Source organism: Eubalaena glacialis, chromosome 11, assembly GCF_028564815.1.
Source record: "Eubalaena glacialis isolate mEubGla1 chromosome 11, mEubGla1.1.hap2.+ XY, whole genome shotgun sequence".
Taxonomy (NCBI): domain Eukaryota; kingdom Metazoa; phylum Chordata; class Mammalia; order Artiodactyla; family Balaenidae; genus Eubalaena; species Eubalaena glacialis.
In genome coordinates, this window is record NC_083726.1 from 107619165 (window position 1) to 107635407 (window position 16243).

Below are 16243 nucleotides of genomic sequence, written 5' to 3' on the forward strand. Positions count from 1 at the left end.
TATTGTGGGAAGACCTAGGGTCCTTTAACTCTTGGAGTCAGGTGAGTCCGCAGCAACCTGATAATCTTCGGCACAGCGCAGGACCCAAGCCATCTCTGACTGAGGTTCCTGCTGGCAAATTTCTCCACTTGTGGCAGCTGCTCTGACCTTTCTGGTGCCACTTGTCTAAAGATTGCCTGCAAACTGCTCTGTGACAGAGGCTTCCTGCCAGTGAAAAACCATGACTGCACTTTACACCGTAATTGAGTGGAGACAGGATTTACCTCATTGGACCACCTTGCCTGTCTGACTCCATTTCATATTATTAAAAACAGAGACTTGGATTTTTTTTTTTTATAAAAAATTTATTGAGATGATGCAATTATAGGCTTTTCTTTAAAAATTATTTGCAATTCACTGGCCCTGAGAAAAGGCTTTTTTTTTGTTTTTCTTTTTTGTTACATTCATTTGATTCAGTCCCTTATAAACCCCACACCTCATGAACAACAAGAGATTAGAAATTAAAAAAAAAAATCTAGATTCGTCCTGGTTTGCAGGTGGTTGCAGTCACAAAGAGAAATCTTCAAGAATGTTCACTTGGCATGTGTGAAAGATTCGGGGAGTTTGTCGTTGTTTAGTGTTGATGCAGATGGGGCCCTAAGAGTATCAGGCTAGTCTTCTGTGGTTTTTAGGCAGGCAGGGACCATGGTCACCCCCGTGGCTCCTTGGCTCACTCCCTTCATTACCGCTCAGAAGAGGAACAGGCTGAGTGGGTGAAAACTAACTAGCACTGAATGCTTGGGCAAAGAAACTGCCTTTTGTTCTTTGTGTATTTCCCCCAATTTTTATCTTCAGCTTCCTGTGTGGGAATGGGTCAGATGGGGGTATGGCCGGGCTGGATCCCAATCCTAATTCTGTCCCTGGCATGCCGTCTGCTCCTAAGACAGGTCACAGGACCTCTGTGATACTCAGATTTCCCTTCTTCAAAAGGGGAGCTAATGTTTCAGACATGTATTCAGAGCTGGATCCTAGGCAGTGAATGGCGGAGGAGGTGTGGTTACTTAGGCATTTAGGTACATCCCGTCAAAGCCATTTAAGTTTCCGCTAAATCTACATTCGCACTTGGACAAGGTTTTAGTGTAAGAAGATGATGGAGCAGGGGGTTCCAAACATACTGCTGAAAAGAGAAAAAATCCATCAGTTGTCACTCCTCTTTTCCCGTGGGGATACCCCCGCTCCCCCCCCCCACCCCCAAAGGATTTGGAACATCGGTGATGCTATACCTTAGGCAAGACAAAGCTGCCTCGGGACAGAAAGATCTTAGAGTTAACATTACTTCCACGTAGCCCGTCCAGCCAATTGCCACTGCTTTCTTCTGATGGAGAGGAAGCACCCTGGTTACCTCAAGGTGCAGGGAAGAGTAGATGCTAGAGAATTTCAAGGTACAAGCGAGTCTGTCTGCCTCGGACCCAGCTGGAGGCAAGTCTGCTCCCCTGCAGCATTCTTATGCGTTTTCCTGTCCCAGTTTCTCATTTTGCAAGCCAAGACCGCCCACGATGGCAGCAGGGAAAGGCCAACTATTCAGATCATGGACGTACTTTTAGTTTGGTCCCAGGTGAAATTTTCGTCACCCCTAGTGCTTAGTGTTGAAGTGAGAAATTTCATGCTAGATAGATTCTGCAGGTAGGAGATACGCTCTCGGAGGGCAAGGATTGTGCCCGATTCTTGGGAATCTCTCAGGGTGTCTAGCAGGTGCTCCATCAAAGTTGCCTAAATTGAACCTGAAATCTTTCAGGTCTGCAGTGTGTAAATGCTGTATCCCTGGTATCAGCATCGCTCAGGTATTCTCTCAAAGAACCAATGAGAAGAACCTTTGCCATTAAGGGAGTGAACAGAAAACCAGTAACGGTAATATCTGGAGGGACCGTAGAGACTGCATTGGAATTGACACCCTCTGTTTCTTCAAGTGGCTGAAGGTGTCAGCCTAAGTCTTACAGACTCTTACAGGATATTGCTTTAAATACAGAAATCCGGGGGGCAAAGGGGAATTTCCCCTCCATAATTCAACTGTAAGATTCTTTGGACAATAAGAGCCCAAGTCCTTAAACCTGGGTGAACGGAATGAGATGCTCTAATCTTAGGGAAGAGCGACATCATGCCCGGGTCTCTGGTTTTAGGTCACACAAAGAGAGCCTCAGTAAAGATCCACCCTTTCTCTCCAGCCCTGCAACTCAATGGCTTCACAACACACCAGGTATTTGGCTTAATCTCTCCACTTGAGAGCCCACATCAGTCATCTCAGAGGCTGGAAGATTATCACTGTGTGCTAGAGAATGCTCTTGAAAGACATCTGTAGCATGCTGGGATCCAGCTGGATTTCATCCCCGTTCGAGCAGACTGAACCCAAACCCTTCATCAGGGGACACACAGAAGGTCCCTGACCTCACCGCAAACCCGACCTTCTGGAAGGTAGAGTGGGGGGAGCGTGTGAGGGTGGGAGGAGGCCGGCCACCCCTGCGCATCTGTCTGTGGTCGGATGAGAGGCAGGAGCGTTTCCAGTGTCCTTGAGCGATAGTCAGCCTATTTGTCCCTCCCTACCCGCAGGCTGGTGTCCTCGTCAGTGAGGCTGGGGCTGGGGGAGGGGTGGAGAATGCCTCCTGCCCGTGTGACCACAACCCCCGCCTGCCTGCCTCACTCGGAAATGGCCTGAGGACATGCCTGGGCATCTGGTGGCTTCACATGGAAGTGCTGGCGACAGTGCAGACACGTACCCGGGGGACCACGAGATGCTCACCCAACTGAGCAGAGGAAGCGGAGAGAAACGAGGATGGGGTGCTTTGCAAGGGAGGTCTAATCTTCGTGAGTAAAAGACGACTGTACTCCTAATATTGGATTCCGAGCCTGTATTGGAAGAGTTGATTTAGATGGCTATTGAAAAGGAAAAAAAAAAAACCCCCCAAAACTGCAACAGCTTTCTAAAAATATGCTATCAATCATCAAAAGTACTAAGGGGTGGCACCTTCCTCATTTTATAAGATACTATTGACCTTATTTTGAGGTGAAAAAGAGCCACACATGGGTCCATTCTGAAACACAGCTAGGAAAGAAGAGGGGAAAAGTAAGGTATCTGAGGAATTTCCCGTCTGCCCAGGCGTGGCAAACACCAGTAACAACTGAGACTACACACTCCGGGATCCTCCCTCTCAAATGCCCGGTGTCCTGCGGGGACCAGGAAGCTTTAAAAAAAAAAAAAAAGGCTGGGAATTGAAAAAAATTTAGGTGAGGGTATGAAACTGACTGCACGATGGCCTTTGGGATGGAGCAGAGATGACCCTCCATAACCTACTTTGGAATAATTCATACCCCACTGCAGAAGATCTGTCACCTGGACCATCAGGCCTGTGTGTTGTTTTTTCATTTTTTTTCCCACTTCGCAGCACTTGCAAACTAATCCCAAGATGCTGGGGCTTCCAAATAACCCGGACAGCCTTCCAGGCTTATCTTATGCTCTGTGGAACCACCAAGCCCCGCGGTTCTCACAACTGTGTCAGGGGAAGCCTGTCGGACTAGCATTCACCTTTCCGGAAGGCAGCAGCCTCCGTGATGTTTTGGCCTCCCTCCGATAGGTAGCCAAATGCTGGGATATGGGTTTGATTTCTGTGGTGCCGGCTATAAAGCACCCAGACCACTGATTCCGTTTAGGTGCCAACAATTCCCAAGACTCTCCAAAGAGGCTGAACTCTGCTGAAAGGCACCTGAAGTTCAACAGCAGGTGAGGAGGGAGGATGGGACGGGGCAGGGAAGGAAAGAGAGCCAGAGAGAGAAGAGGAGAGCTCTCCTTTTCACTTTATCTTTTTTAAAAGCATCTTTCTTTTTCTTTTTTTTTTTTTTTTTCCAGCCAAGACCCAACAGCAACAGGAACAAACTTGATCCATGTGGCAGGATCAAGAGGAACCTGAACCCTTTTGCAAGTGTTCTCTCTCCTGACCAGTTGGGCTTCTGCACTTTGTGAGATTTGCAAAAAATATATATATATATAATAGATATATATTTCCATAGGAAAACAACCTCGATGTCTTCCCCTATATGAATGATGAAAAGTCAAACTGCATGGTCTTAAAAAAGAACAAAAACAAAAACACCATGAAACTTAACAATAGGTGGAACGGGGTAGGGGAGGAATTACAGACAGAGATTCCAAACGAGAAGGAACCGTGAACATGAGTCCCAGGCTGGTGCCCTTGGCCAGAATTCCAGCGCCGCCTTTGCTGAGTGGTTTGTCTAAGGTGCTCCGGGGTCCCTCACGCTGGGCGAGAGAATTGTCACTGCCACGTCCGGGTCTCTTCCCTTCCGCTCCATCACGCCCCAGCCATTCTGGCGGGCAGGGCGCCCTTGGCTACTGGCCCGCTGAGCCGGGGGCTGGTTCCTTCAACACTCATCTTCTTGGTATATTTGTTCATCCAGCTCCTGGGACTCAAGATGCTCCAGACGGTCTGTTCGGCCACTCATGATTTCATCCGGGGTTTTCATAAACCTTTGGAAGAGGAAATGGTGGCGTGAAGAGGTTACAATTTCCTAAAGTTGTCTTCACCTTGAACTCTAAAAAGAGAGTTCCCATCGCCTTAACATAGCTGGAGAGCTACTGAACCTGGTCATAATGCTAACTTAGCACAATATAGAAAAAGTTACCCCTTCCTCTGACTGCCTGAAAGTTAGCAAAATAATGATAAACAAAAGTCTAGGATGACTGTGAAGAAGACGGAGCTGTGTAATGCATTCCTGCGTGACCACGCGAGGGGGCCCTGGGACAGCGCACGTATCTACAGTTCTGATTCTCAGAGGGTTAGATTTTACAAAGACCCGTGAGCGCTGTCTATCCATTTCCATCCCAGACTGTGAGCCTAAGGAATGGTATTCAAAACTTGAATCTAATGCGAAGGATACAATGAAATGCTAGATGGAAAATCGGGGGGATAGGGCAAGATAGTGGAGCTTCTGGAAGTTAGAAAGGCCAAAAGAAAGAATCTTTTTCAATGTTAGCACTGCACCACCCCAAATGCTAGCCAGTCATCCCCTTTATTCTGTCTTCCTTTGCAGCTAGGTGCATACAGCAAGCCTCATCTTCTTGGTCGCTGGGTTCATCTGGAAATTACATCAGTGCCATGTTGTGACCATGATTTACATGGTTCAGGAAGGGTGCCTGCCTGCAAACGTTCTGTCCTTATGGTGGGAGGGCCCTTTCCACAGCCTCCACACCGTTCCCTCCCTCTGCCCGGTACCACATGACCTGTCTTAAAACATACATTTTCTCTCATCACTTCATGTTCAAAAGCCTATGATGAGGGACTTCCCTGGCGGTCCAGTGGTTAAGACTCTGCACTTCCAATGCAGGGGGCATGGGTTTGATCCCTGGTTGGGGAACTAAGATCCCACATGCCTTGTGGCATGGCCAAAAAAGAAAAATCCTGTGACGACCACTTATCAAGTCAAGGATCCACTCTCTGGCCTGCCCCTCGGGCCCCTCTGTCATCTCAACCCGGAAACTCCTGTTTTCCACTGTTTACTAGCATGAACCCTTCACTCCAGTCTCGCCAGTTCTTTTTACATAAATCACAGCTCATGCCATCCTCCAAACCTTTAGCTTTGCCCTTATTTGGAACCCTCTTGACTCCTTCCACTATCTGAGCCCTACTTACTGAGCTCTGTCTCATCATCCATACCGAAATCTCCAAGAGTCCCTCCAGTTTAACACTTCACTTGATTACACACTGGGTTTTATACCGAGAAGCCTTCATTTTGGGGCGAGTCTGGCTTCCGACATTCATGTCCTCAAAAATGACTAATCTCTCCTCACAAATAGCACTCTTCTTTCCTTTTATCTTGTTGCAATCACTGTTGGAAGCCTGTGAACCTTCCCCCTACGACTACTTTTCTTTTCTGCCCATTATTGCTGATTTTTTTCAAGCAGTCTGTTCCGTAGCATCTGCAGCCTGTCTTCCACTTTTATCCTGGAGCGAACACTTCTCCCTCAACATCTGAAGTCACTAATAATCCCCTCCAGGCTGAGTCCACAGATGTGCTATATTTGGCCCTCCGAACTACCCCTATCCTCTTTTGACGGCTTTTCCATATTAAGTTTCTGATATTCCACACCAGGCCTGCCCAGAAACATTTATCAAAAGCCTCCATAAGGTATAAAACAGAACTATGTATATAACTACCCCTATCCTCTTTTGACGGCTTTTCCATATTAAGTTTCTGATATTCCACACCAGGCCTGCCCAGAAACATTTATCAAAAGCCTCCATAAGGTATAAAACAGAACTATGTATATAAAATATAACCCTCTACCTTCTAGGAGCTTATGACCTACTTGTTGGGGAGAAGGACTTCATATATACAACTATTAAAAATGTAAATCACGATGTGGTTTAGGGCCAAGGAAACCCAACAGATGATGGAAGAAGGTATCTGTGCGTGTCTGAGCAGTTGAAGAAGGTCTCATAAAGGGTAGCAGACTTGAGGTAGACCTGGGGGGTATATATGTTAAAAAAGCAAAAGTTAAAGTGATACACATTTCTGGCATAGGGAAGCCTATTAGTGTTGGAGGGCAGCTGGCAGTGTGTATTATGAATTTGGGAGGCAGGAGAATGGACCAGAGGCAGAGATTGCTGAATTAATCTAGGTTTCAGTCATGAAGTCTAGATAGACATCAGCCTCCACTGCCAGGGAAGCCATAATAATGCTTCTGCCTTGCTTTCATCTTCCAGGTCTCGTGAGAGTACTTGCCATTGGTAGATTCCAACCTGGAGCCTGCTGGTAAGAAATCTTGGGAAATGTGGTTCCCAGGATTCTAGCCCCTGCAACATAGACTGGAGTGGGAATGGTGCTGAAGAGCCAATGGACTGTCCAGCACAATGATGACTCAGATGTAAGAGGAGTCAAAGATAACGCTAGTGTCAAGTTTGGTTACTTAAACAACGGTGATGCCACTGCTGATGTAACATGAATTCTGGGGGTGGGTAGATTTCCAGTATGGGAAGAAGGCCTGTCTTGAACATTTCATGTCTGAGATACTAATGTGATATTTCAGTGGACATGTCCTATAAGAAGCTCTTGGAAATTAAGATTTGGAATTTCAGGGAGATTTTAGAGCTGCATGTAGAGATTTGAGAGCCCATTCACGGAGGTGATAACTGAAGCTGTGTAACGGGATCCATCCATCCAGGGAAAAAGTATAGAGTGGGAAGAACAGAAGCCAAGGACTAAGTTTAGGGTGAAGAATGAAAAGGAGGCATCAGCAGAGCCGGAGAAAGGAGGGTTCTTTTTCCACTTTATTCTACTCTGTTTCCAGCTCTTGAAAAGCCTTCTCTGTTTCTTTTGAAGATCGCAATTGTTTTTTTTTTACTGCTCCCACATTACCACACCTTCCCAATCCTTAGGCCCAGGTTCTCTGCTCTTTCCAGTAAGTACTTACCCCAGTGAGCGCGTCTGCTCATACACAGTGTCATTTTGTCACTTTCTACCCAAATCCACATCTCTAGCCCCATCTGTAACCCTCCTCTGTCCCACCTGCCAAAACACAGAACCTGAGGTCGTGTTTGTCAATCCCACCTTCTCCCAAGCTTCACTTGGTCTCACCACGTCAATTACCACCAGTGTCAGAGGGCTATGTCTACCTCTCCTGATTGGTCCTTTAGATCCCTTCTTTTTCCTCTTCTAATTGTTTCTCCTCTCTTGCCTAGGAATCACAATCTATGTGGTAGGTTAAATGGTTGGAACTCATTAGCTGGGAGGAATTCTGGAAAGAGGAATGTCTACTGCAGCAGCTTTCAGACTTTTACAATGCATTGTCATAAATATATTTTACATCATGACACACACACACACACACACACACACACACACACACCCCCCTGAATCACAGTTTTCATGAATCAACAGTCACTCTTAATTCATGTGATACAGTCTGATATTTTCAACTCTATCCTTTCCTATTCAATTCTGTTCTATTTCATTAAAAAAAATTAGACTCATTAAATCTATGTCATGATTCACTAACGGGCCAGGACAAACACTGGTCCAGGCTTGGCAACCTGGAGGTCTAGGTTTGTTTAGTTCCTTTGCCATTGGGTCCTCTGATTGCTCCCTTTAACTACCATAGATATAAATGCCAGATAATACTGTTTGATCATTGCATTATTTGAAAGGTGAGTCAGATTGGGCTTATTTAGTTTTTGGCTTTACTCTAGGTTAGACATAAGTGGAAAAAAAATTTTTTTTTCCCCTTAAATTCTAACAAACCACCACCTGGTATCGAATGTGTAGCACGTGACGGCTTTGAGGATCAGACAGGCAGGTAGAGGTCTTAACAGCCTCCCTCCTCCCTCTTATTTGAAGAAAACAATATCCTCCCAGAAGAAGGAAAGGAGAAAAAGGAAGTGCTACCTGAACAAAAGCCTTTGTCCTGGCTCCTTCCTGATAATGTTTAGTTTGTAGTAGTGGCGCAGGGCTCTGGACATTTTCTCATAGGTCATGTTTGTTCTGTTCTGTTTGTTCGAAGGCGGAAGAGAGGGAAAAAAGCACAAAGACACAATGAAATGAACCTCAGAAAAGACGCTGCAGGAGCTATTCAAATCCAGCTCTTCAGCTGCTTCTGTGGCCCCGCCAGTCGGGAAAGCCACCTGCTAATCTGCTCCCTGCCACGCCCACCCCTGGGCTTTTTCACAGACGTCCTCGCTGAGGTTTCTCCTAAGGTGAGTCTAGCTAACAAAGCGCATCCCGCAGTGGCCTCCCCGACTTCCTCTCCCAGGCCTGCGCTCTGCTGCGCCCGAGGAATTTCCTGCGCGTCCCCCTCTCTGGGGGGCATACTTCACCTTCTGACCCACAGAGAATTTCTCTTCCTTTTTTCCAAAAAATTTTTTTATTTTTACAGTGACCTTTCTCAAGCTTGTGTTTCTGGTTTGTCATTTTTAAGGAAGAGATTTTTTTGTTTAAATTCCTGTCATGGAAGCAAGAATACAGTGGTTCCGAGCCCTGGGGTGAGGGCACCCTGTGCGAGCTGCAGAGCGATTTTTCTCAGTGACTCACAGGGTGGAGGGTGTCAGTGGGGTCTGGCCATATTTGGTCACGACAGCCTCTGGCAGGCCCTCCTCAGCGGGGCCAGAGCATGGGCTGCAGCCTCCAAGGCTGCAGCCAGGGCAGAGCCCAGCGGCGTCTCCCCTGTGGCCTGCCTCTCCTTCGGCGGATCTGGAGTTGGGCCTTCCTGGTGCCTTGCCACCTCTGCCCCATGGCTACCTGTCTGTGGTCAGGCCTGGATCTTGCCGACTCATTTTTTTTTTAAGTAGGAATACAGATTTATCTTAATTTTCTTTTCTTTTTTTTTTTTTTTTGGCAGGGGAACTCTTTGCTCTGTTTATTTTACTTTATTTTACTGTGATAAGAACACTGACCATGAGATCTACCCTCTTAAATTTTTAAGTGCATAGTACAGCACTTAATACAGGGTTAACTACAGGTACAGTGTCCCACAGCAGGTCTCTAGAACTTACTCATCTTGTTCAATGGAAACTTTATGCCCCTTGATTAGTAACTCCCCATCTCCCCCCCCATCCCCTACCCCTGGCAACACCAGTCCACTCCTGGACCCGATGAATTTGCTTATTTTAGATCTAACTTTGAGTAAGTGGAATCAGGCAGTATTCGTCTTTCTGTGACTGGCTTCTTTCGCTCAGCATCATGTCTTCAAGGTTCATCCATGTTGCCACACGCTGCAGAATCTCATTTTTTTTTTTTAAGGCTGAAGAATATTCCATTGTGTGTATATAGCATGGTTTCTTTATCCATTCATCCATCAGTGGACGTCAAGGTTGTTTTACCCACTTTTTACATCTATGCACTTTAATGGTTTTCCTAACTATAAAAGACTTTATCTTTTGAATTCGATTCCCTCTTCCCAAGGTGGAAAACTGCAGGGGCAATCAGACTTCTTGCACTGTTTGCTTTTCAAGGAGATGCTTTAAAGTCAGAGGATAAGCATTTTCCATGTAGAACTGGGCTTTTGCGACCATGGAAGTTTCTAACCCAGCGGAACAGAAGCGACACTTCCCAAAGCCCCCTTGTGAGTCACAGAGTGCCACAGTGCATCCCTGGTACCCAGAACCTAACGATGGCGTGGGTGGCAGGACCAGGCCGAGGCAGGGGAGTGATGGTTACTCGTAATGAGGCCTATCAGACCGGGAGACTTAACTGGCACCTGGCACAAGGAACAAATGGAAAGGGGCATCTTTAATTATTTCCTCCCCTTTGCAACTAATTGTTCGTCCAGTGAGGAATAAACTAAATAATTACGGGCAGACAGGAAGCAGAAGACAGGCAATTATCCTCCAACCCAGGGATGAAGACTAGATTTTGGCCCTACTTTATAGAACGAATATCTGATGCCCTTTTACCTTATGGTTTCCCCACAGTCGAGCCAGTCCATTGGGATCCACTATCCGGAATATTTTGGATTCTTTGTCCTCCCATCGGATGAAGTTTTCGTACCGGCTGTCAGAAAGCAACTGATAGACGTAATCCCAAAGCAGTCTACAGTCTACAGAGGAAAAGGGCAAGAAAACACCGTTGACAAGGTTGCTTGTTGAAGTACTAAGAGAAAGAATCAGAAAATAATCGAGTAACCGCTTTTGCCTACTTTGGATGGACTGTCTAACTTCCTCGTTTTGGGAATTCCCTGGCGGTCCGGAGGTTAGGATGCCGCACTTACTTTCACTGCTGAGGGCCTGGGTTTGATCCCTGGTTGGGGAAATAAGGTCCCGCAAGCCACGCGGCCAAAACTAAAACAAAGACGCATCCTCGTCTTATAGCGAGGAGAGCAAGGCACGGAGACACCTGCGAGATGGCGACCTTTGACCCATGGAGGCCTTCAGGACGGTCCGGGCCCAGAACTTCCCCCCTCAGATGAGGACACAGAGACCCGGAGAGAGGAAGGGACTGGTCCACGGTCATGACCAATGACCTGAACTTGAGCAGAGCCCACACGAGAGACAGAACAAGCTCTAACTGCAGATGAATTGGGCTGAAGACTGGCTGGCAGGTAAAAGGGCAGAGAGAGCGCTCGGGTTCAGAGAGAGCCATGTGGTGTCCATGGTGGGCTAAGGTTACTTTGGAGGGTGACACTCGACGGATGAAGACGTGACGATTGAGGTCGGCTTAAAAATGGCAGAAAAAGCAGCACGATGCGTGAAAAGCTGTGGGAGAAGAAAACCCACGTTCCTGTTTCCCACTGTGACTGTGCGAACCATGGCCAGCATGGTCTTTAGAAAGAATACAGATAGTCTCGTTATAGCTACTTTGGAGGTTTTAAAAATTGTTTTATTATAATGGAATCTGTGTAGAAAGGAACCCAGTGCAGAAAATCCCTTTCTCCATGTGCAAAACTGATGTTGGATCACTTGGTCAGGCAACAGATCTTTCTTTGTACAGGCCAGGCGCTGGGCTAGGCCTTGACTTTTGGCTGTGGGTTGGCAAATTGAAAGAGAAGATGCAGGCTGCACACCTTTGCCCTGTTCTAGTGCCTTCTGGATTAGTGCCAGAACCGGGTGTGGCGGGGCCCCTAGCACAGCCTTGATAGGTGGATGGCAGCAGATGTGGACTTTCGAAGTCTAGTTGATGCAGGACTGGCCTCCAGATGAGAATAAGAGACCCCCAGGTGTGCACTGTTGTTTCTGGGAGCTTTGATGAGCACGAGCCAGCATGGCTGGTCGTAAACCATTAATTTTGTTGAACACCGTGTATGTATGTGTTCTGCACTTTGCAAGCATTATTTCTAATCCTTACTTTACACACTGCATCCTTTCTAATCCTCTCATGCCCGAGGTCACTGGGATTTGAACTCTGGGGCTCCCGCACCGCAAGGTGCCGATTTCCTTACTTCCTTATGTTGGGTGAGGCCTGGCACACCTGGGTGGGGAATGTCCAATCCCAACCTGGACTATTTCAGAGCGAGCCAAACATTCACCTCCCAGAGAAAGCAACACACCCTCCTCTGGCACATATTTACAAGAGGAATCGAGTCAGGTCACCTTGGGCAAGTTTCTTAAATCTCCCTGAGGTTCCGTTTCCTCCTTTACGAAAGGGGAATGACAACGTCGACTCTCTCCGGGATTACTGTACGAGTGATGATGTGAGTGAAGAGAAAGTAAGGAAAACAATAACAACAGCGATTACTGGGTGCTATTTGCAGGCACCGGGCTGTGTGTTCTACCAGCCGGCTTGCCTCTGACCCTTAGGGCACCTGATGGAGGCCAGCGCTGTTGCTATTCCTATTTTATGGCCAAGGAAGCTGGGGCTCAGCGGGCTTGGTCATTGGCTCCAAGGCACAGCTCGCGAGTGACACATGTCGGAGTCTGGAGCCCGTGCCGTGCCACACGTCCCGCTGAGACGTCTGTTCTCAGAGAAGCGGGTTAACAGGTATCTATTAGTCAAGGACTTTTCCAAGCAAGCTTTAACTCTGAGTGTGTCCTTCGTGCAATCCAGCTTTCTCTCTGAACAGCAGAAGGAACTGGCATAAAATGTGGCATTTTCCAGGAGGCTTAATCTTTTAAGGAACTACCACGAAACTTAAAATGACCATACATCTTCAGTACCCCTTACTGTATCCTTTTTTCCCCCGATTGATCTCTGTGTCTAGAAATTAATGTGATGTGTGGTTTCTTCTGTTTCAGAAAAGGACCCGTGGTGTCCTTCTTAGAAGGATGACTCCTGGAGTTTCAACCCTACGCTAAGAGAAGCTGACCAGAGATTCTATTACCACCCCTGCCTGCCGCTGCCCTCTTGGTTGCCAGAAGGGGGCACTGAGGAGCAGGGAGACAGCAAGGGGCCCAATCCCAGCATCAGGAAGTACCTTGAGAGGTGAGTGCCACACACCGTCGCAGACTGAGACTAATCGAGCTCATTTTTAAGGCACTTGTAAGAGGGCGACTGTAGGCAAAGCAGTGAAGTAGGCAGTCTCTTTCTCCCTCTCTGCCACCTCCTTGTCTTACATCGTTTTTAGTACAGGTGGAAAAATAGAGAACTGAGATGCGGTTGAATTGTCCAGTTTTTGTCTTACTGTCAAATGGCAGATGCATTTTAATTTCCCACAAGCTCTTCCAAGTAGAAACCATCTGGCAAAACCAAATATTATCACACAAAATGCCAGTCTACTAGGAGGAACAAAGGTGTAACAGCTTCTCCATGTTTCCTGACAGGGTTACAATCATTTTTACCACCAAGAGGCTTCATGACACCTTTTGGATGCATCTGGATTGGCAGTGTGAGTCTCTAGAGTGAATCATTTGAACACGATTTAATAATTAAAAAAACTGATCTGGTTGTCTTTCGCAGTTTGATAGAAGGAACTTCTGCCCACCGGAAGGTGAGCAATATATTGGCAGTCCCTCACCTCTGAGACTTCCTGGAGCTAAAATGTAAAGTGAATGTTGTCTTAACACCATCTGCTAAGGGATTTTCACTTTCATTGTTTCTGTGGCTTCTCTTTTACTGCTTTGGACATTCTGTGTCTCATAAAATGGTGAAGTGCGAACCATTTTCCGTTGGTTCGCACTTAAAAAATGGTTTCCATTTAAAACCATGTTACCGTTTCTCAAAGTAAGGGCTTAACCAGCGCTGGGTACCTACCATGCTGGTTCTTCAGAGGCATCGAACTGAGACCTTTATGTCGTAAATCATTTACTGAAAAAAATCTAGAATGTGATCTGTGTTTGGTTGGTAAATGAAGGGCAGGGCTTACCAAAGAACAGACTTTACCTATGAGTTGCCGGAACACTAGTATCTTGCAAACTTTTCCCTTTCATCAATGTGAAAATAACCCCAAACAAGGGGCCAATTGATCATTTTAAATGACATTTAATCCAGCGAAGCCAACTTTAGCTGAGTAATAAAAATATATTGACATTCAAGACATATTGAATTACTCAGTCACTAACAGAGGTAGCAACAGGAATTTTGTGGCATAAAGTAGTTGTTTCAAGCTCAGAGTATAAGTGGCTTTTTATAACACTACTGATTCTTTTGTTTCTTTAGTTAAAAATTATGCCAGATGATAAAAAAAAAAAAAAAAAGCTGCCTGACCACGCAACTTTTTTTTTTTCTTTCTTTTTTTTTTTCCAATCGAAGTTCAAGCCATCTGAGTTATTTTTGTTTTTTAAGATTTTAGTTAAATAAAAGGCAGATCCTTTTTAGTTCCTAGGTCCTCTGGAGGCTGTTGCCATGACCCACCAGCAGATTTTCAGCTTTGTCAAAATCCATCCGTGTCTGCACAGATAGTGTTTTCTGATCATTGATAAAAATGCTTAATACTATATAATAAAATGCACCAAAAGTTCACCCCATTACAAAACACTTGAACATGTGTGTGAAAAATATCTTATTATCACAAGGTCTTCACTGATTTTAGGTGCATGTCTCTTAAACTAAAGGGCCTTCTCTGTCAAGGCATGTGGGAATTTTAAACAAATGTTCATGATTTGGATTGTCTCTTCCATGAGAGGAAGCTCATGAAAGGGTTTAGCTCGAGTGAAGTGCTATTTTCCAATTGCAGAAAGAGAATTCTCTCTCTTTCCTGCTGGGTGAGGTACCCTGGGCATCCACAGTTAAAAGGCATTGTTAAAAAAAAAAAAAATATCCCTTCCTGTGGTTAGGGAGAAATATTTTCCCTCCCACGCCAGTCTCTTACCAGAGACTCATTGTACAAGCTTATTGAACAGAGACTGTAAAAAGATGGGCAATTCACACATAACCAACATGGTTTCTAAAGGGAAAAAAAAAAACTTAGAAAACCATGCTAGACAAAACTGATGTTTAAAAGATCTGAGTGGGCAAGTCGAGTTATTGACAAGTTATTTGAATTTCCCGAAATTCAAATTTCGGGAAAGCATCTAAGAAAGTAATTTTATGTTGTTTTAACTGCCCAAATGGAATTTTAAATGAAGGTCTGTAAACTGGAGTTCTGTGGATGTAATCACCAACAAGGAGAGGCCTAGCGTTCCTGTTTCATTGCTTTAAATTTATTATGAAAAACTAATAAATTTATTTCAGGTTCAGCAACAAAATGGGTCAGTAACACCCAAAATAAAAAGTTGCTTCTCTGCTTTATAGCAATGGTTCTAAACTAGGGGCAATCTTGCCTCCTAGGTGGTATTCTACAATGTTTGTGACAATTTTGGTTGTCACAGCTGGGGTGGAGGATGCTATTAGCATCCAGTGAGTAGAGGCCAGGGATGCTGCTAAAAATCTTATAATGCACAAAAGAACTCCTCCCCGGCAACGAAGAATTATTTGGCCCAAATATCAAGAGCGCCCAGCTTGAGAAACCCTGCTTATGGAAGCACGGGTTTTACAACACGCAGTGGGGCTATCTGCAGTTTTTTTTTTTGTTTTTTTGTTTTCCTCCTCAATTCTAGATCAGCCATTACCTAGAAGCAGAAAGCTGATAAATCCAGTGCAGCCAACCCTGTGTTGATACGCAGAGGTGTGTTTACAATGGGTGCTTGCTTGTGCTTTGCTGTGGCTTAGGAAAACAGAAGCCATATGTGCACAGCAGCAAGCTGGGAGAGGGAGAAGCTGAGGCAGAGAATACAGATCTATGCTTCCTGGCTTCATCGGGGCAGAGGGACCGCAGCTGCAAACACCGCTGACCCTTTTCACCTTTGGTTGCAGGAGGTGTGGAGTGAGGCTGGGAAACGCAGAGATCAAGCCCCCAGCTAAAACCCAGTAAGACGTACCCCTCCTCCCTCAGGCGTGGAGGCAGCCTGGGAATTTGCAGCCAGGGACTGCTGGGACATAGGGACGCTGTTACAGAAATGCACACCCTTAAACAAACTGGAATTTCCAGTCTCCTCAATCCCCTTCTATTATTTTCTACCCAGTTACCGTGCTGGGACTGTTTTATCTTTTAAAAAAGCTGTCCTGAAACTTTCCTTCTCTTCTTGATTTCTCAGTGGCTCACAATGAAAAATAAAGTGCAGTGACTCAGCCAGAGTGTGAGAAGTCTGGCACCTTGGGATATTCCTGTCCGGGTGAAGGACTCTGTCCTCTCCAAGGGTCTCCTCTAAATACAGACAGCGGGCAAAGCCTCACAGGAGGTGAGAGGGAGTGAAGAAGTTCATCTCCAAGGAAATAAGGAAACTAGGGTTCCCTGAAGGGGTGCACTTTTCAGGCCAACATCACTTAGAACAAATGCCCAGACACAGGCCTTCTGGGT

The 16243-nt window shown here is 45.9% G+C and overlaps 1 protein-coding gene and 1 long non-coding RNA gene across 5 annotated transcripts in view; one reads left to right on the forward strand and one right to left on the reverse strand.

The window, feature by feature from the left end:
• Window positions 1-364: 364 nt before the first annotated feature.
• ETV6 (ETS variant transcription factor 6) overlaps window positions 365-16243 on the reverse strand; it is a 241994-nt gene continuing 226115 nt past the window's right edge. For 3 of the 4 annotated variants that reach the window (XM_061205381.1, XM_061205380.1, XM_061205382.1), the window contains 3 exons: window positions 10431-10573; window positions 8428-8528; window positions 365-4513 (listed from right to left, as the gene is read on the reverse strand). In XM_061205381.1, the coding sequence (XP_061061364.1) occupies window positions 4408-4513; window positions 8428-8528; window positions 10431-10573 (350 nt within the window). In that variant the 3' untranslated portion in view covers window positions 365-4407. The remainder of the gene's footprint in view (window positions 4514-8427; window positions 8529-10430; window positions 10574-16243) is intronic. The other variant, XM_061205383.1, reaches the window with a different exon arrangement.
• LOC133100889 (uncharacterized) lies at window positions 12042-15973 on the forward strand. The gene is made up of 3 exons (XR_009702552.1): window positions 12042-12163; window positions 12705-12891; window positions 15700-15973. It is a non-coding gene; the product is annotated as an uncharacterized LOC133100889 (long non-coding RNA).